The 20,120-nt window shown below is 35.3% G+C and overlaps 1 protein-coding gene and 1 non-coding gene across 8 annotated transcripts in view; one reads left to right on the forward strand and one right to left on the reverse strand.

Moving 5' to 3' along the window:
* The window catches only part of LOC128773888 (lysine-specific demethylase 6A-like), a 193,092-nt gene that overhangs the window by 145,833 nt on the left and 27,139 nt on the right, over positions 1-20,120 (forward strand). For all 7 annotated transcript variants that reach the window (XM_053891928.1, XM_053891929.1, XM_053891932.1 and 4 more), the window contains 6 exons: positions 406-535; positions 2,356-2,461; positions 3,154-3,359; positions 15,521-15,585; positions 15,671-15,745; positions 16,199-16,347. In XM_053891928.1, coding sequence (XP_053747903.1) covers positions 406-535; positions 2,356-2,461; positions 3,154-3,359; positions 15,521-15,585; positions 15,671-15,745; positions 16,199-16,347 — 731 coding nt within the window. The remainder of the gene's footprint in view (positions 1-405; positions 536-2,355; positions 2,462-3,153; positions 3,360-15,520; positions 15,586-15,670; positions 15,746-16,198; positions 16,348-20,120) is intronic.
* On the reverse strand, positions 5,092-5,198 carry LOC128773944 (U6 spliceosomal RNA). Its single transcript, XR_008418437.1, has one exon. It is a non-coding gene; the product is annotated as a U6 spliceosomal RNA (small nuclear RNA).

Raw genomic sequence — 20,120 nt, forward strand, 5'->3', positions numbered from 1 at the left:
CCGGTATTGCACTGTATATTAACTATTAAAATTTAACTTAAAAATAAAAACCAAAAAATCCACAAATTACTATTAAGTATATCTCAGGGTGAAACATATTAAAAACATTGTATTGTTCAAACCAGAAAATAAATAGGAAAATTAGGAGAAAAGTTTTGTCAATAATTCATGTTTTGTGGTTATATAGTATATTTTCTTCAGTTTTTCTTAAATATACAAGAAATCAAAGTGAATTGTCTGCCACAATTAACAATTCTTTATTTTATTGAATGGATACCAGTAACTTAGCATGATTTTATTTTTGTAAATGTTATATACTTAAAACTTAATTTCAGTTTCCTTTTTTTGCTTTCTATTTCAAAATTAACGTATGCCTGATTTTTTTTTTTACTTTTTATTTTCCAGGAATCTAGGTAAAAATGGATTGTCTAATAGTCATATTTTGTTGGATAAATGTCCGCCTCCAAGACCACCAACTTCACCATATCCTCCCTTGCCAAAAGACAAGTTGAATCCACCCACACCTAGTATTTATGTGAGTCTCACTGACAAAATAGAAGTATATCAAGTGTCTGAACTTACCTCTCTTTTGAAGATATATTATTAAGCCATGCACATGCCCTTTTGGGGAAAATTAACTTTTTTCTCACAAGTTGATGATTCTGAAAAAACATAATTTTTATACCAGAGGATGATAACATTTCTCAGTAACATTTCTCAGTTTAAATATTGTCCACCACCTATTTTTGTAAACAGATGGCTACACAGCCATGCCTTTTATTTTTGTGGTCTCTGATTGCTTTTAAGTTTGTCATTAGATTGACAGACTTAAGTAGTTCCAAAACAATATGTAGTCCATTAAAACCAAAAATATTTACAGCCTGTCCTTTGTGGAAAAGGGTATTGACACACTGGTTTATTCCAAAAGATTTGTTGAAGCTAATATTTACATGTACATATCTCACAGATGGACTAGGATTATATGAGAGTAGCAAAAGAAAATTGTTTTGTGTCCTTTTTTTGTTAACATTGTTCTAAATGTACATTCTACCACCTGCTACTTTTATTAACCTTGAAATTCATTTGAATTTTTGCTTCAATTAGAAAAATTTTTCTATCTTCATAAAAAGTGGTTGCAAATATAAAAGCAGTAAGAGCATGTTATTATAAAGGTTAAAGTAAATATAAGTACAGTAGATATTTTTAAATTTCACTTTGAAGCTAAAGTGCCTTTTTTGCATTTCATAAATTTCAGCATTTGCTGTAGAACTTAATGTATATCACAATAATTTTTTTTTTAATTTTTTTTTTTTTAACGTTTATTTATTTTTGAGACAGAGAGAGACAGAGCATGAACGGGGGAGGGGCAGAGAGAGAGGGAGACACAGAATCGGAAGCATGCTCCAGGCTCTGAGCCATCAGCCCAGAGCCCGATGCGGGGCTCGAACCCACGGACCGCGAGATCGTGACCTGAGCTGAAGTCGGACGCTTAACCGACTGAGCCACCCAGGCGCCCCTATCACAATAATTTCTAATTCACTTCCCCCAGAGTTTGTTACCATCCTTACTATATTTCCTAAGACATACGCAAAAGATGTTTTGACCTGAATATTGAAGAACAAGAATTAAGAATAATTTTATAGATAATATGTAGATAATAGCGATCTATTATTTCTAAATAATAGAAATAAATATTTATTTATTTATTTACTTATTTATTTATTTCTAAAATCATTTTAGAAATTTGTCCTTTTCTTTTACAAATGTTATATTAATCCTATATCAACTACCATGTATGCATATCTTATTGTGAAGGGCAGTTGTGAGATAAACATGAAAATAAACCTTTCAAACTAAACTGAGGGAATAAAAAGCAAAGTGAATATTTATCTTTTTGAGGTCTTATTGAAAAATTTTCTAATTTTGCTTTTAGTTTTTAAAATGCTTTGATGTTGAGATTTAAGTTTCACTTATTCCACATCTTTCAAACAAGAAGTTGGAAGTACACTTGAAAAGTACACTTAGATTATTTAACTATTAAAATACTTAAATATCATCAATATCAATTTTAGAGTAATGTGCTGGAATAGTGTAATACTGATAATATTCAAACTGTATCAAATTAAAATGTGTTTTTTAAAAGAAATTTGGGAGTTATTAGGAAAATTAGGAGTTACTAACTCCTAATAATTTCCTGAAAAAAACTAATGGTAAAGTACTGCAATGTGAGCAAGACGGTATTAACAGTTAATATATATCAGATGTAAAAATGACTGATGCAAAAGTGAGTACAAATTTGCAGTGTAATACTTAATCATTATTTATGAGATCTAACAAAACATTTTAATTTTGCAGTTGGAAAACAAGCGTGATGCTTTCTTTCCTCCATTACATCAGTTTTGTACAAATCCCAAAAACCCTGTTACAGTAATACGTGGCCTTGCTGGAGCTCTTAAATTAGGTAAGATTAAAAAAAGAAAGTTTGAACATCCTTTTACTATTTTTAGTATTTTTTTTAAAGTTTTTTTTTTGAGAGAGAAAAAGAAACAGCATAAGTGGGGGAGGGTCTGAGAGAGAGAGAGGGGTGGGGGAGACACAAAATCTGAAGCAGACTCCAGGCTCTGAGCTGTCAGCACAGAACCTGACACAGGCTCAAACCCACGAACTGCGAGATCATGACTGGAATTGAAGCCAGACATTTAACCTATAGAGCCACGCACCCAACCCAACATTTTAGTATTTTAAAACACTGGCAGAAACTTTATTTTCCTCTGAGCTTCAGTTTAGGATTCTTCTCTTTTTCTGTCTCTAGCACATCTTTAATAGATGATACCAACATTGGCCCACTTAGAATGGATTTTTACTTAGTTTTTAATTTGGTGTTACTATACATTAGTTATTAAGGTTAGATAATAGAATACTTTTTAAGCTATAAAATGTAGGTAAAATTGTATCCTTTTTGTAAGCACTCCATCTGCTAGTCATGATGTTTTGTATCTAATGTTTCAAGGAGTTGCTGTGCAAATCTGGCACCTAATGGCTTGAGCAATCTTTAGGAAATTGGAGTTCCATAAAACTTTTTCTAGGTACCTTTAAATGTTTAGTGTATTAAATGCAGTTTTATTTATTAACACTAGTTATTTCTTTATGAAGATCTTGGACTTTTCTCTACCAAAACTTTGGTAGAAGCTAACAATGAGCATACTGTGGAAGTGAGAACACAGTTGTTGCAACCGGCAGATGAAAACTGGGATCCTACTGGAACCAAGAAAATCTGGCGTTGTGAAAGTAATAGATCTCATACTACAATTGCAAAGTATGCACAATACCAAGCCTCCTCCTTCCAAGAATCATTGAGAGTGAGTATTTATTTCCTGGAGATTATTTTGCTAAATGCACATTACTCTTAAAACAACCTGGTTAGTTTGTATAATTATGATTTATAAATGCCGCAACTTAGAAGTTACTGAACTGTTAACAACTTAGCAGAGGTGGAGTTGATAAGATATATTTTGTTAATAGAAAAACAAAATGACTGTCTCCTATCCCCCATTTTTGAAAGATTGTTTTTTTGAGAAAGCACATCAGCATGAGCAGAGGGAGGGAGTGGAGTTGGGGAGAGTCTTAAGCAGGTTCCTTGCCCAGTACCACTGGCATCTAACTCAAAACCCTGAGATCATGACCTGAGCCGACGTCAAAAGTCCAGCACTTAACTGACCCACATAGTCGCCCCCAAAATATTTCTAATTAGAATGATAAAGTAAGTCTCCTTAATACTTGTGGAAATGAGTTTTAATTAAGAAAACTCATTGGATGGCTCTCATACTCATTTCAATGAAAAGGTGTTTTCATTTGGTTTATATGAAAGGCACTAGAGGAAGCATTAATACTCTGTGTCATTTGTAGTGTTTATTTTTATATGTTTCTTTTTTGGTTTTTAAAAACATGTTTATTTGTATTAGGAGTGCAAGGGTACAAAGAAACTTAACCATTTGGACCCTTGTTCCCTACTATTCACTTATCTTTGGTAAAAGGAGATTAAGAAACATTAAGGGGAGTGGAAGAAATGAATATAAATGTATCGAGGGTAACCCAGTCTTCTAATTCATTAAAGGATGAACTGAAGTTGGCTTAATACAACATTTATTTGAGAGCCTGCAGAAATTACATTCTCTTTAATTGCTCTGGACCTGTGTGGAAAAGGGAAGTAGACAACATTTGTATTATAAGTCAGCAATCTTTTGAAACTTTTTTTTTTTTGGTCTAAAACTATCCTTGGGGATTAATTTCATATTCTTAAATTGGGATAAGTCTAACATCACTATTCCAAACTAGTATTTTTACAAAAATGAACCTTTTCTTTGCTTTATCACCAGGTTCACAGAACTAAATTCTAAAACAACTTTGGTCTAGCTTTTAAAATCTTCCTGCCATCAAATGCCCAGCAACCCTTATGGGTAAGGGGCAGCATTTTGACAGCAACATTCATCATTCACCAGGAATGTAGAACGACATGTGGACAGCAATGAAAAGTTTAAATCATTTGAAACCATTCCTATTTGCTTTCCAAAAGCATGTTTTCTCTAATCTCCCTTTGTGTACAAACAGGTCCCTCTCTGGGGAGAGGGACCCCAGAAAACATAGTAATGTTAATTAACCTCTTAAAAAAGTGAACGAGATGGTTTAGTACGTGTACAGATGAACTGTTGTGGATGACATTAGCAAATAATAACGTAAACTTTTAGGGGCACCTGGGTGGCTCAGTCAGTTAAGCATCTGACTTTGGCTCAGGTCATGATCTTACAGTTCATGAGTTCGAGCGCCGCATCATGCTCTGTGCTGATAGCTCAGAGGCTGAAGCCTCCTTCGGATTCTGTGTCTCCCTCTCTACCCCTTGCCAGATCACACTCTTGTCTGTCTTTCAAAAATAAACATTAAAAAGCACCAGGATACGGATCTTCTTACAAGATTTTTTTCTGATAGTAAGCAGCTTACATAACTGATCAATGTACTTCTGAGCTTTGCACATTGGCTTCTGTACTGTTAGATCACCTTGATCATGGATCATCGTGGCCAAATTTTTAAATATCTAAAAATATGGAATGCTTCATGAATTTGTGTGTCATCCTTTTGCAGGGGCCACGCTGATCTTCTCTATATCGATCCAGTTTTAATATATGTGCTGCCAGTATGAGCATTCATTTGTAGTCTTTAAACTGCAGAAGTAGAAATCTATAAGGTCTCAAAATATATGAGAAGTTTAAAAAACATAACAAAGAATGGTTGCTAATAGGCCTACTAGAAAGGGAGTCAGCAGTGGAATCCTCTAGCAGTTATTAAGATAGAATTTTGTGGATTCTTTCAAAAAATAAATAAATTGGTGTTCAGATCACTAAATGCATTTCTCAAACGCTTCTTTGAATTAAGTTTGTTTTTCACATTTCTCTTTTAATTTAAACTATGAATTTGAAGGATAATATCTATAGTTGTGATGGGCATTGCATAGGGTGTGGAGTTATTTTTGCACATTATATTGTATACCTGAAACTAGTATAAAATTGTCTTCACATATACCTTCTTTAGATGTGTATCAAGTTTCTTTGTGCATTGTTAAGTTGGACTGTTGTCTTTGGTATTGAATATAAAATGTTCTTATTTTTTAATTAGTTTTATTTATTTATAAGTTTTTATATAAATTTCAGTTATAAAATAGGTCTTATATTTAAAGTTTTAGGGACACAACAAAATTGGACGGTACAGAGGGGAACCTGGGTAGCTCATTCGGTTAAGCATCTGACTTCAGTTCAGGTCATGATCTCACAGTTCATGAGTTCGAGCCCTCTGTCAGGCTCTGTGCTGACAGCTCAGAGCCTGGAACTTGCTTTGGATGCTGTGTCTCCCTCTCTCTCTGCTCCTCCCCCACTTGTGCTCTGTCTCTCAAAAAATAAATAAATGTAAAAAAAAAAAAATTCTTTTTTAATTGGTACAGATATATCCCTCTTCTCTCCCCCCATTATCACATCACATTCGAGAATGGTATATTTGTTACAATCAGTGAGTCTGCAATTAACACATCATTATCACCTAGTGTTTGTAGTTTACCTTAAGGGATCGCTCTTGTACTTTCTGTGGGTTTGGACAAATATATCAGTTATAAGTATCTGCCACTATAGTATCATACAGAGAATTTCATTTCCCTAAAAATTCTGTGTTCATAGAGTGCCTGGGTGGCTCATTCAGTTAAGCATCCTACTTCAGCTCAGGTCATGATCTCATGGTTTGTGAGTTTCAGCCCCACATCGGGCTCTGGGCTGACAGCCTGGAACCTGGAGCCTTACTTCAGATTCAGTGTCTCCCTCACCTGCTCGTGCTCTGTCTTTCTCTGTCTCTCAAAACTAAACATTAAAAATTTTTTATTTTCAAAAATTGTTACTTTTAAATAAATTTTTATTTATTTTTATTTTTTTAAATGTTTATTTTTGAGAGAGAGAGAGAGAGACAAAATGTGAACAGGGGAGGTGCAGACACACAATTCGAAGCAGACTCCAGGCTCTGAGCTGTCTGCACAGAGCCCGACATGGGGCTTGAACTCATGAACCATGAGATCATGACCTGAGCCACCCCAGAATCCCAAAATTATTTTTTTAATGAAAATTATATGTCCTTTGCCTGTTTATAACTTCCTTCCACCAGCCCCAGGAAACCATTGATGTTTTATGTCTCTAGTTTTCCCTTTTTCCAAAATGTCGTATGGTTGGAATACAAAAGTAGCCTTTTCACATTTCACATTTAAGTTTTCTGTATGTCTTGTTGTATCTTGTTGATTTCTGAATAACATTCAATTTTCTAGACATACCACAGTTCATTTATTTATTCACCTACTGAAGGTGAAAGAAAAAAATCAAACTATCATTTGATGGAACCAGCCTTGCCTTGTTCCTGGGCTTGGGGAATGCTTTGGGTTTCTCACCTGTACATTATCATGTTTGGTATAGTTTTTTTTGTAGGTATCTTATGTGGAGCAAGTTCCTAAGTATTCCAGGTTCACTGAGAGTAATTTTATCATGCATGAATGTTTGAGTTTGCTTTTCTGCATCACTTGTTATGATCATGTGATTTTTCTTTTTCAGTCCTTTAATATGATGCATTACAGCAATTGATTTTCTAGTCTTAAATCAGCTTTGCATACTTGGGATAAATCCCACTTGGCCATAGTGTAAAATTATTTTTTTATACATAGTTGGATTCAACTCGCTAACATTTTGTGAGGATTTTTGCATGTGTTTGTGAGACACATTGGTCTGAAGTTTTCTTTTCTTGTGGGGTTTTTTATAGTGTCTTGGTGATGTTTTTTGGTATTAGGGTAATCATTCTGTTGACCTCATAATATAGTTACAGAATGTTCCCTCTGCTTCTGTTTTCTGGATCAGATTGTAGCTCATTAGCATAATTTTCCTAAATATTTGGTGAAACTCAACAGTAAATTCATCTGGGCATGGTGGTGTTTTCTGTTACAGAGTTACTAATTATTGATGCAATTTGTTTAATAGTTACTGGTTCATTCAGGTTATCTCTTCTGTTGTTATTGGTTCATCTCTTCCAGGTTATAAAATTTGTGAACATATAGTTATCCATAGTATTTTTTTAATGTTTATTTTTGAGAGAGATCGCTCTCTTGTTCTATTGTGTGACCTGTCGGAAATTAGTATTAACTTCTTCTGCTTTCTTTTGACTAGTGTTAGCATGGTATATCTTTCTCCATCCATTTATTTTTGAAGGTGTATGTATTTTTATGTATATTGTGTGTGGTTTGTTTTTTTTTTATAGACCACATGTATCTGGGTCTTAAATTTTTACTCTGATAATCTCCAGGTTTCATTTGCATTCAAAGTGAGTCTTAATGTAGTTGGTTATATCTACTATTTTGTTACTTCTTTTTATTAGTTGTAGTTACTGTTTGTTACTGATCATCTTATAGCATTCCTTTTTATCTTGTTTCTTATACTATCAGTTATAAGTCTTTTTGAGATTGTATTTTAGTGGTTACTCTAGATTTGCCCTATACACTAACAGCTGATCCAGGTCCACTTCCAAATAACACTGTATTGCTGCAGGAGTAGTCATGTGCTTTATTAACTCCACATTATTCCTGATTGTTCGTTCTTGCTTTTTGAATCTTGTTATTACTCATTTCATTTACACATAAGCAGGTATACACATATATATATGTCTGTATATAATATATATATATAGTTACAAACATGCACACATATAATCAAACAACTTATTGCTGTTATTATTTGGAATAAATGATTATTATATCAGTTAGGGATAAGTAAATTATTAGATGTGTCTTACACCATACATAAAAATAACTGAATGGACTAAAGAGCTGAATGTAAAATTGGAAACCATAAAACTGCTCTTAGAAAACATAGGAGAAAGCTCCTTGACATCAGTCTTGGCAAGGATTTATTGCAAAATTAAGCAAAAGTAAACAGGTGGAACCACATCAAACTAAAAGGGTGCTTCTTCTTTTTTTTTTCTTTTTAAGTTTATTTACTTAAAGTGTGCCAGCAGGGGAGGGGCACAGAAAGAGGGAGAGCGAATTCTAAGCAGACGCTGTGCTGCTAGCGCATAGTTTGATGTGGAGTTCAAGTTGAAGGGAGGAGCTGGATTTTTAACAGCTGAGCCACCCAGGTGCCCCTAAGAAGCTTCTAAGAAAGCATATAAGGGAACCATCAACAGAGTCAAAAGGCAGCCTTCTGAATGAGAAAAAATGTTTGCAAATCTTACATTCAATAGTATGTGAAATATAGAGAGAAGCTGTTCACTCATGAGAAAAAGAAACAATCCAGTTTAAAATGAACAAAATAGGGGTTCCTGGTTGGCTCAGTCACTTCAGCATCCAACTTTGGCTCAGGTCATGATTTCATAGTTCCTGAGTCAAGCTCCACATTGGGCTCTCTGCTACTGGTGCAGAGCCTGCTTCAGATCCTCTATCCCCAACTCTGTCTGCCCCTCCCCTGCTCATGTGCATTCTTTCTCTCAAAAATAAATAAAAATTTAAAAACTATTTTAAATACAAAATGAACAAAATATTCCAAAAGACATTTTTTTCAAAGACATTGAATTAGCTAACAGGCATTTGAAAAGAGGCTCACACTGAGTGTTAGATGTAAGTGATGAATCACCAAATTTTACTCCTGAAACTGATGATACACTGTAAGTTAAAAAAACAAAAACAACAACAACAAAAACAACCAGAATTTAAATAAAAACTTTAAAGAAAAACAATAGAGTAGATAGAAACAGGAAAATGAGGCTCAACATTATAAATCTTTAAGGATATTCCAATCAAAACCACAGTGATGTATCACTTTAATAGGCAATAGAATGACTTTTATCAAAAAGATAAGTTGGATATGGGATAATGTGAAGCCTTGTGCACTGTTGTTGGGAAAAACTGGTGTAGCCACTATGAAAACTCTATTGAGTTTCCTCAAAATATTAAAAATAGGTCTACTATATGATCTAGTAATTCCATTTCTCGGTTTATATTTGAAGAAAGTGAAACCAGTCTTGGGAAAAGGTATCTATACTCACTTGTTTGTTACAGCTTATATAATAACCAAGACAAGGAAACAACCTAAGTGTCTATCACAAATGAACAGATAAAGATTGTGTGTGTGTGTGTGTGTGTGTGTGTGTGTGTGTGTGTGTGAGCGAGAGAGAGACAAAGAGAGATGGAATATTATTCAGGCATTTAAAATTTTAAAAAGGAGGGGCGCCTAGGTGGCTCAGTCAGTTAAGCATCCGACCTCGGCTCAGGTCATGATCTCACCATTCCCATGTTTGAACGCTACATTGGGCTCTGTGCTGACAGCTTAGAGCCTTGAGCCTGCTTCAGATTTTGTCTCTCCCTTCTCTCTCTATCTGTTCCTCCACCACTCACGCTCTGTCTCTGTCTTTCTCAAAAATAAGTAAACATTAAAAAATGAGATGAAATAAATGAGATGAAATGAAATAATAAAAGAAATTAAAATAATAAAATAAAATTAAAATTAAATAAAAAATAAATGACAAAATAAAAATTAAATTAAAATTAAATAAAATACAAATAAAATGTGAAATAAATAAAATAAAATAAAATAAAATAAATACAATAAATACAATAAAATAAAATAAAATAAAATAAAATAAAATAAAATAAAATAGGAAAGGGGCACCTGGGTGGCTCAGTTGGTTAAACATCTGACTTCAGTGGAGGTCATGATCTCATGGTTCACAAGTTTGAGCCCTGCATAGGGCTCTTTGCTGACAGCTCAGAACCTGTAGCCTGCTTCAGATTCTTGTGTCTTTCTGTCTTAGCCCCTCCCCTGCTTGCACTCTCTCTCTGTCAAAAATAAAACATTAAAACTATGAAAGAAAGCCTGCCATTTGCAAAAACTAGAGTGGATCTTTATGGCATTATGTAAGTGGAGTAAGACAGAAAATCATTAATAGTGTATGATGCCACTTCTGTGAAATCTGAAAAGAAAGAAAACCTTACAAAAAACAGGATTGATCAAGAGATAGGGAAAATAGGTGAAGATGATGAGAAGGTACAAACTTTAGGTCATAAGTGAGTTCTAAGGGTGTATTATATGTTATGGTTATTATGATTAATAATACTGTATTGCCTGTTTGAAAGTTACTAAGAAGTAGGTTTTTCACATTCCAGTGTAATAAACATAAAGTTACATTAGTTTGGGTGTACACTATAGTGGGTTAACAATTCTGTACATTAGTTAGTACTCCTCATGCTAAGTGTACTCTTAACCTCCATCATCTATTCCAGCCAGCCTCCCCTCTGGGTAACCATCAGTTGGTTTTGGAGAATTGAGTTTATCTGTTTTGTTTTTTTTTTCTTTTTTGATGATGACTTAAGTTTCAACCCATTCTAAAAGCACTAATTTTGGGGCACATAGGTGGCTCAGTCAGTTGACCATCCAACTTCAGCTCAGGTCATGATGTTGCCATTCTGAGTTCAAGCCCGTGTCAGGCTTTGTGCTGACAGCTCAGAGCCTGGAGGCTGCTTCAGATTCTGTGTATTCCTTTCTCTCTGCCCCTCCCCTATTCGCACTCTTTCTCTCTCTCACTCTTTAAAAAATAAATAAATGTTAAAATTTTTAAATTTTTACTCCTCTCTCTTCCACATTTTATTTAGGTATGTAGTGTCATATATTTCATCTTTGTATTTTGTAAATCTCTTCAACTGATTTTTACAGATAATACTTAATTTTACTGTTTTTGTGTTTCCTTCTTTTTTTACTCCTGCCTGTGATCTTTCTTTTCCACTCAAAGAATCCCCTTTAATGTTTCGTGTAACGTTGCTAAGGCAACGTTTATGAATTCCTTTAACTTTTGTTTGTCTGGAAAACCTTCATCTCTGCTTCTGTTCTGAATCACAGCCTTGTTGGATAGAGTATTTTTGGCTGCAGGTTTTTTCTTTAGCACTTTGAATATATCACAGCACTCCCTTCTGGCTTATAGAGATCACCGTGTAGCTTTTTGGGGTTTCCCTTGTATGTAACTGCTTCCTTTTCTCTTGTTGCTTCTAAAATTCTTTCTTTATCACTTTTTGCATTTTCATTTCTGTGTGTCTTGGTTTGGACTTCTTCGGGTTATTCTGATGGGAGTTTTCAGTGCCTCCTGGATCTGGGTGGAAACTTAGGGAAGTTTTCAGCTAATGTTTCTTCAAATAAATTTTCTGTCCCCTTTTCTATCTTGTCACTTGGGGATCCCTACAATGCTAATGTTTTTATGCTTGATGATGTCACTGAGTTGCTTTGATCTATTCTCATTTTGTATTATTCATTTTCACTCTCCTGTTCAGCTTGATTCCTTCTGATTACTGTGTCCTCCAGTTCTGATCTGTTCCTCTCCTTCCACCAGTCAACTGTTCATTCAGTCTCATAATATTTTTAAGTTCAGTAATTGAGTTATATATTTAATATTCAGTTATTGATTGGTTCCTTTTTATGTTTTCTGTCTCTTTGTTGAAGGTCCCAGTGAGATCCTCCACTCTTTTCTCAAATGCAATGAGTATCTTTATGACCATTACTTTAAATTCTCTATCAGACAAAAATTCTTATCTTTGTTTTGTTTAGCTCTCTTGCTGTGATATTTGTCATCATCTTTCACTTGGGATATATTTCTCTATGTCCTCATTTTGTCTGCCTCTCCATGTCTGTTTCTCTGTGTTAGGAACGTCAGCTACATCTCATGCTCTTGAAAGTGGTGTCCTCATCAGAATAGTTCTGTAGTGTCCTGCATTGCACTGTCACCTGTTCCCCAGAATCTGGCACCTGGAGAATCTCCTGTACTCTTGTAGCTGAGCTGCATTTGCCTTCAGTCCAGGTGTCTGCAATGGCTCTGTTTGCCTCTTGTGGGCTGGCTTTAGTCCCTTTGTTATTGGTGGGCTCATCTGGGGCTGCCTTGGCTGTGAGTTGAGTCAGACCAAGCATCTACCAGAGATGCAATACCACTGAACTATAGGGCACTGTTTTTGCTGTGGCCTAAGAAGCTTTAGTTGATAGGCAAGACTTGTAGTCAGACCTGATATCTGCCCCAAGCCCACTGCTGGGGCAGCAAGACTGGCCTGTGTGATTGGTTATCTTTCCTTCTCCCTAGGGCAGGAGTCCGTTTAGGATGGTGTTGGCGCCATTTGGGTCTCTTTGCTCACTGCCAGGCTTGGGGTACCACTTGGGATGGATTCCTGCAGAGGTCAAGTTCACAAAATAATACAGGGACGGGGCACACAGTAATAGCAAGGTTTGTACCTGTATGGTGTGAGAGTGCTGAGGAGTCTCCTACTTAGGCTGTCAGGGTTGAAGTATGCATGTCCACAGAAAGCCCTGGGGGCAGGTCACACCTTTAGCAAGCTAGGTGGAGTGTTTGTTCACACTGTGCTAGTTCCCAGAGGTGTCTGTGTACCTGGATGAGGGAGGTAAATGAGGCTTTCCAGCTCTCTTCTGTACTGGGGATATCCTCTAAAGATCACTGCCCCTCCAGCACACTTCTCTGATTAGTAAACAGATCTCCCTCTAGTATACCACAGGAACTTTTAAAACTGCTGCTTTTGTGCTATAAGAGCTTTTGTTGTCCTGTCTTTAAGGATAGGTTGGTTCCCAGTTTTCCATCACTGTGTCAGCTCTCCCAGAGCCCAGCCCACTTACTTTTATTTTTTTATTTTTTTTTTAATGTTTATTCATTTTTGAGACAAAGAGAGACAGAGCATGAACGGGGGAGGGTCAGAGAGAGAGGGAGACACAGAATTGGAAGCAGGCTCCAGGCTCTGAGCCATCAGCCCAGAGCCTGACGCGGGGCTTGAACTCACGAACCGCGAGATCGTGACCTGAGGTGAAGTCGGACACTCAGCCGACTGAGCCACCCAGGCGCCCCATCACTCACTTTTAAAATTCCAGGTGTTACTTCACCCAGTGTTAAGCTCCTCTGGTTTTTTAAACCCAAATATCTGGAGCTACTCGTTCCACCTGTGGGTTCCCTGTGCCTGGTATGGAGGTGTAGACTCTCCCTCTCTCGTCTTTGTGACTAAAGTGTCCCACTGTCCCATAGACAACCCTGTGTGTTTGTTTGGCTCTCCATCCTACCTCCACCCCACCCTTCCCACCCTCTTCAGTGTGTCCTGTTCTTAATGTTTAGCTGTTGACAGCATGGAGCACGCCACCTCTTCTCACTCCTACTCCCATTTTGGTTAGTACGGTTTATTGGAGTTTTTAATTCTGAGACATGTCAACATTGAGTGTTTGCCAAATTTCCAATTACATTAAGTTTTTACTGGCACAGCATTGTTATCTGTGGAGGTCTGTTCTGCTGTTAAGATTTTTGTTATTCACCTGACTCCAGGGTTGGAAGTGTCCTCACTTCATTTTCTCATCTGACAATAGTTGATTTTTAGGTTTGTTCACCTTTTTAGTAAGTTATTAGGACAGAGTGGCTCCTTTTGAACTTCTTACAGGCTTATCCAAATACTTTCACAAGTATTTAATTTGCAGAAACTTCCCCTGTTCACTGGTTATCTTTCACTTTTTTAATGGTCTCCTTTGAAGAACATGATTTATTTTTGATGAATTATTACTTACTTTGATTCCTTTATCTTTGTTAACATAGGTAAGAAATCATTGGCCAGTTTGTGCTTGTACAGAGTTCTCTTGGGTTTTATTTTTAGAATTTTATAGTAAGAATTTTATGTCATTGATCTATTCTGGATTAATTTTTTTATATGGTAAAAAGTAGGGATCCAATTTCATTCTTTTCAGTGTGCATTTCTACTTGTCTCACCATCATTTCTGTATTGATTTATATAGCAACCTTTGTCCGAAAAGCATCATGAATTTTTATTCAGCTTTTTTTTTTTTTTTTTTCAACGTTTTTTACTTATTTTTGGGACAGAGAGAGACAGAGCATGAACAGGGGAGGGGCAGAGAGAGAGGGAGACACAGAATCGGAAACAGGCTCCAGGCTCCGAGCCATCAGCCCAGAGCCTGATGTGGGGCTCGAACTCACAGACCGCAAGATCGTGACCTGGCTGAAGTCGGACGCTTAACCGACTGCGCCACCCAGGCGCCCCTTTATTCAGCTTTTAAGTTCCTTCTTAGTGCTCCGTGTTTTATTGTTTAGGTACATGTGTTGTCTCAAAAAATTAGACTATAAACAATTTCTATATATGCCCTTTATTTTGCTACTATAATCCACACAGGCTAGGTCAGGATGTCTACACAAAATCATAATATAATATGGTAAATCTTTTAAAAAATGGTAAATCTTATTTTTTCTTACCATGTATACCTATAGAATATTTGTACTTGTATGAAAACACACATTTCTGCGTTGGGATGTGTTTTGCTCCTTGACACTTATAAAAAAGTTTAATATCTTGTACCCTAATTTTGTTTTTTGTGTTATTTCCATTATCTCTTAGAATTTGTGGCAACTTTAAAAACAACTATAAATTTCATTTCAGAAAAGTGTCATAGGGAAATAAATTTTACTTTTTGCTTTTGAAATAGGGAATAAAGTCTTGTTGTTTAGGGCTAAGCATGTGCTTCCGGAATTTTTTTTTTTTCCTAAAAAAATGCCACATTTTTAATATTATTTTTGTTTTGTTTTTCTGTTCTCTCCAAAATTTCCTTGAGATCGCTTAAAATAAAATTCATTTGCTATTTTTAAGAGACCTCTGATGGTCCACAATAAAATTAGAATTGGTATATGTTTTTCTTATTTATGTAATACCTGACTGACATTTATAGTATTAATTTCATAAATGATGGAGGAGGTTGAGTATCATGCTATTGGCATTTTATTTAGTGTGGACATGCAAGATTTTTTTGGTGAAGTATGCCTCTAGGAGCTTAGTTTGAAACTGTGGTGCTCATGTAGAAAAAATATTTTATTAACTTACGTAATGGAAATACTAGCCTGAAATAGGTACTAAGAATGTTTTTCTTATCTATAGGAAGAAAATGAAAAAAGAATGCAACATAAAGATTATTCAGATACTGAATCCGTATCTTCAGATTCGTAAGTAGCTTTTAGTGTTCATTCAGTATTTCTGTCCAAAATTCAGGAATTTAATATTCTTTAAAAAAAATTTTTTTTTTTAAAGTTCTGGAAGAAGAAGGAAAGGACCTTTTAAAACCATAAAATTTGGAACCAATATTGACCTCTCCGATGACAAAAAGTAAGTTTACCAGTTCTATTTTTATGAAGTACAGCTAAGATAACAAGTTTGGAAATTCCCTGGTTTTACATTTGTCTTTTATTCGTTGTTTAGCATCATTCTTTTTGTTATTTATGCTAGCATATAACTCTTAGTTAAAAATAATAGCATTCTGAAATGATTTTTGCTAAGTTTTACGATTAGATTTTTGTTACTGAGGACTGTTGAAACGTTAAATTTAAAAATTAGAAAATAAAAATTGTTTCATTACTAAACTTACAAATTTTATGATTTAATTTTTTAACAATCGTCACTTATTTTGGAAACTTTTCTTTGGTATAGTTTATACATTACTAATTCTAACCTTAAGGATAATACTTAGAGATTTAAATGTGTTTCTGATTAGAACAAGTATTTTCAAATATCTGGTTAATTCTCACTAGGTGACACTTTTGATCTATTACTTTATTTCAGGTGGAAATTGCAGCTACATGAGCTAACTAAACTTCCTGCTTTTGTGCGTGTGGTATCAGCAGGAAACCTTCTAAGCCACCTTGGTCATACTGTGCTGGGCATGAATACAGTTCAGCTATACATGAAAGTTCCAGGGAGTCGAACACCAGGTTATTTTTGTGAACTAATACATCTTGCATAATTAAAAAAGAGTCAAATATGAAACACACATAAAACCAGTTTATTCCCATGTATAATTAAATAAAGCCAAAGGATATTTTAAAGATTTCTCATAGTTCAAAATATTTGTAATTATTGAACTGAGAGTAGTTTCTTCTATGTGTTGTTGTTTTTGTGGGTTTTTTTTTTTAATCTATTTAGTATGTAAACACGAGAATAATCCAAAAAATTTATCCGGGGAAGAAGGCAGTTAATCACTTAAGTGAGTAAAGGAGCTTAAAGCAGTAAAGGCTTTGTCTTTATCCCATTGGTTACAAGCTCAGAGTTTGCCAAATTGTTTTCACTACAATTACAACTAAGAGTTATATCATAATCAATTATTATTCTTACTATATATAATATAAATTTCATTGAAAATACTTAAAATATATAATGCACCGATATTTTCTGTTCTATACAATTATGTTACATTGTTTAAAAATGTAATTCAGGGGCGCCTGGGTGGCTCAGTCGGTTGAGCAGCCGACTTTGGCTCGGGTCATGATCTCATGGTCCATGAGTTCGAGCCCCACATCGGGCTCTGTGCTGACAGCTCAGAGCCTGGAGCCTGTTTCGGATTCTGTGTCTCCCTCTCTCTGACCCTCCCCCCGTTCATGCTGTGTCTCTCCCTGTCTCAAAAATAAATAAAACGTTTAAAAAAAAAATTTTTTTTTTTAAAATGTAATTCAGAAATTTGCTAATGCAGGAGCCATGAAACTTCTTTAAGATGGTAGTATTTTAGGCTCTAAGCCCCGAGGTATAATAGAGGATATTTCGTAAGTACTCGTATAATAGAAAAAAATGTTTCTGTGATTTTTTTTTTTTTTGACAAGAGTGAAAATATATAATGAGTACAGGAGGTTTTTTTCTTCTGATGGGAGAATAAAATTTCACCTTATAGGGGCTTAAAATTACCATTCCTTGTCATCAGAATGAACTACAAGTGTGTATCTATAAAAGCTATGCTGTAATTAGATCTTATGTATTTCATCCTTAAAATAATATATTTTCACATAAAATAGGTATTGCCAAATACTGTTGTCAATGTGTAAGCATGTTTTATTGAGTATCTTACTTGGGTGTAAGGCATTTACTGAATTCTGTTATGGTTCTTTTACTTGACATCTTACTTATATGTTTTATTGCATTAGAATTAATCCTTTCTAATTGAAAGTCAGCTAGAATCTTCTCATTTGTAAGTGGACTTTTGCAGATGGGAATGTTTTTTACACTGCATTGATTGATACTTGAAAACGTCGTTAGCTTCTGTTCAGTTATTTGTTTATTTATTTTCGAGAGACCCAGAGACACAGCATGAGCAGGGGAGGAGCAGAGAGAGAGGGAAACATAGAATCCGAAGCAGTCTCCAGGTTCCACGCTGTCAGCCCAGAGCCCGACGTGGGGCTCAACCCACAGACTGAGATATGAGATCATGACCTGAGTTGAAGCCAGAGGCTTAACTGAGTCACCCAGGGACCCCTATTGTTCAGGTTTTAAAAGCACAGAAAATGTATAAAACACCTTGCTAATACTTCATATTCGAAAAATACTGTTTTGCAAATGACTTTATTGTAATACAGGTTTTCCTTTGTAATTTTAGGTTGACTTTTTAAAGACACATTTTGAAGACTTAAACAAACTTTTCATGACCTGTCACTATTCACTTACAGTAGCTGATGGTTGGTTCTTACGCAGAAAGTGTTGAGGCCCAACCCTGACAGCTCTAAAGATTATAATAATGACTTCACTACTATTTCTTCACTACTGCCATATCATAGCAGGTCACAGTGTTTGGCTTCTGTTTCCGAGAAAAATTCATATAGCTAATATTCATTCAGTCTTTAAGACTGAAGAGTGGCACACAATCAAGTATCTCCCAGTAAATAACACAGTGAATAACAATAGACACTAAGCACTTTATGTCTTAACAGACTTTGTTAGTATGTCCATGTAAATGCTTGTCTGCCTTTGTACATTTTCTCCACCATTATTTGTAAATACATCTGATTGGATTCCATTCTTGGAGGATTTAATGTTTTTCAACTTCTTTGAAAATATTCGCACTCTAGTTTGTCCTGGAAAGATTACTTATAAAAAACTAATCCTTCAGTACTTAAGTACATTTGGTGTTGATGCATCAAGATCAGTTAGTTAAAATACGACTTAGCAAATGCCATTTAGTAAAGTCTGTTCACCTGTTAACGGGCAAGAAAAACTACCTAAAATTATTTACCTTTTTAAAAAATTGACTGTTGGTACTGCTTTCAACATCTTCATTGAGTTAGCTGTTCTCAACAAAAGTCTTAATAGTCTGGAACCATTTTATTTTCTCTAGAAGTAGTTAATTGCTGTAGTGAAACACAATTTAGTAACTCAACTGTCTATACACCACTTTTGTTTGGCCAGAGACTGACTTTGATTTTGTTCTCTATTTTTTTTTCTTTTTTTTTTTAAAGTATTTATGAAAAGTTTTATGACATACTGCATTTTTACATTTTCTAATTATTCTGCCCATTGTTTTCCTGTGAGATAGATAAATTTGTAGTGATCACTTTGATAATTTCAGTGTACAGTAATTTTTTAGTGCAGCAAGAACATCCTTTAGTAAATACAGTGCTATCCTATGAAATGGAGAAAAACATTTGCATTACCACTTGCACTTCACTTTCCTTGCTTTAATATGATGGATATACATTTGTCATTTTTTAATGTAGTGTTGAAGTATGTGATACATATGTTAATTTTTATTTTTTAAGTCTATTTATTTCAATATAATTTATTGTCAGGTTAGCTAACATACAGTGTATACAGTGTACTCTTAGCTTCAGGAGTAGATTGCCAGGATTCATCACTTACACAACACCCAATTCTCATCCCAACAAGTGTCCTCCTCAGTGGTCATCATCACCAGTCTAGATCTCCCACTCACCTCCCTTCCAGCAAACCTCAGTTTGTTCTCTTTATTTAAGAGTCTCTTATGGTTTGCCTCCCTGTCGGTTTTTAACTATTTTTTCCCCTTTCCTTCCCCCATGGTGTTTTGTTAAGTTTCTCAAATTCCACATATGAGTGAAAACATATGATACCTGTCTTCCTCTAGTTGACTTATTTCACTTAACATAATACCTCCAGTTCCATCCACATCATTGCAAATGGCAAGATTTGATTCTTTGTCATAGCCAAGTAGTATTCCATTGTATATATAAACCACATCTTCTTTATCCATTCATCAGTTGATGGGCATTTAGGCTCCTTCCATAATACGGTTATTGTTGAAAGTGCTGCTGTAAATATTGGGGTGCATGTGTGCCTATGCATCAGCACTCCTGTATCCCTTGGGTAAATTCCTAGCAGTTCTATTGCTGGGTCATAGGGTAGATCTATTTTTAAATCTTTGATGAACTTCCACACTGCTTTCCAAAGTGGCTGCACCAGTTTGCGTTCCCACCAAGAGTGCAAGAGGGTTCCCATTTCTCCACATCCTTGCCAACATCCGTTGTTTCCTCATTTGTTAATTTCAGCTACTCTGATTGGTGTTAGGTGGTATCCAGTGTGGTTTTGATTTGTATTTCCCTAATGATGAGTGACATTGAGCGTCTTTTCATGTGTCTGTTGCATGCACTCTGTTGTCACCTCTGTGGTTGCTTTATCTCTGTACTCATGGTGGATTGTTTTGGACCTTTGACCAAGTTAACTTTCATTTCTTCACTGAAGTAACCCTGGAAAA

The sequence above is a fragment of the Panthera pardus genome, unplaced genomic scaffold (genome assembly GCF_024362965.1).
Source record: "Panthera pardus isolate Hobbes unplaced genomic scaffold, ASM2436296v1 HiC_scaffold_27, whole genome shotgun sequence".
Lineage (NCBI taxonomy): Eukaryota > Metazoa > Chordata > Mammalia > Carnivora > Felidae > Panthera > Panthera pardus.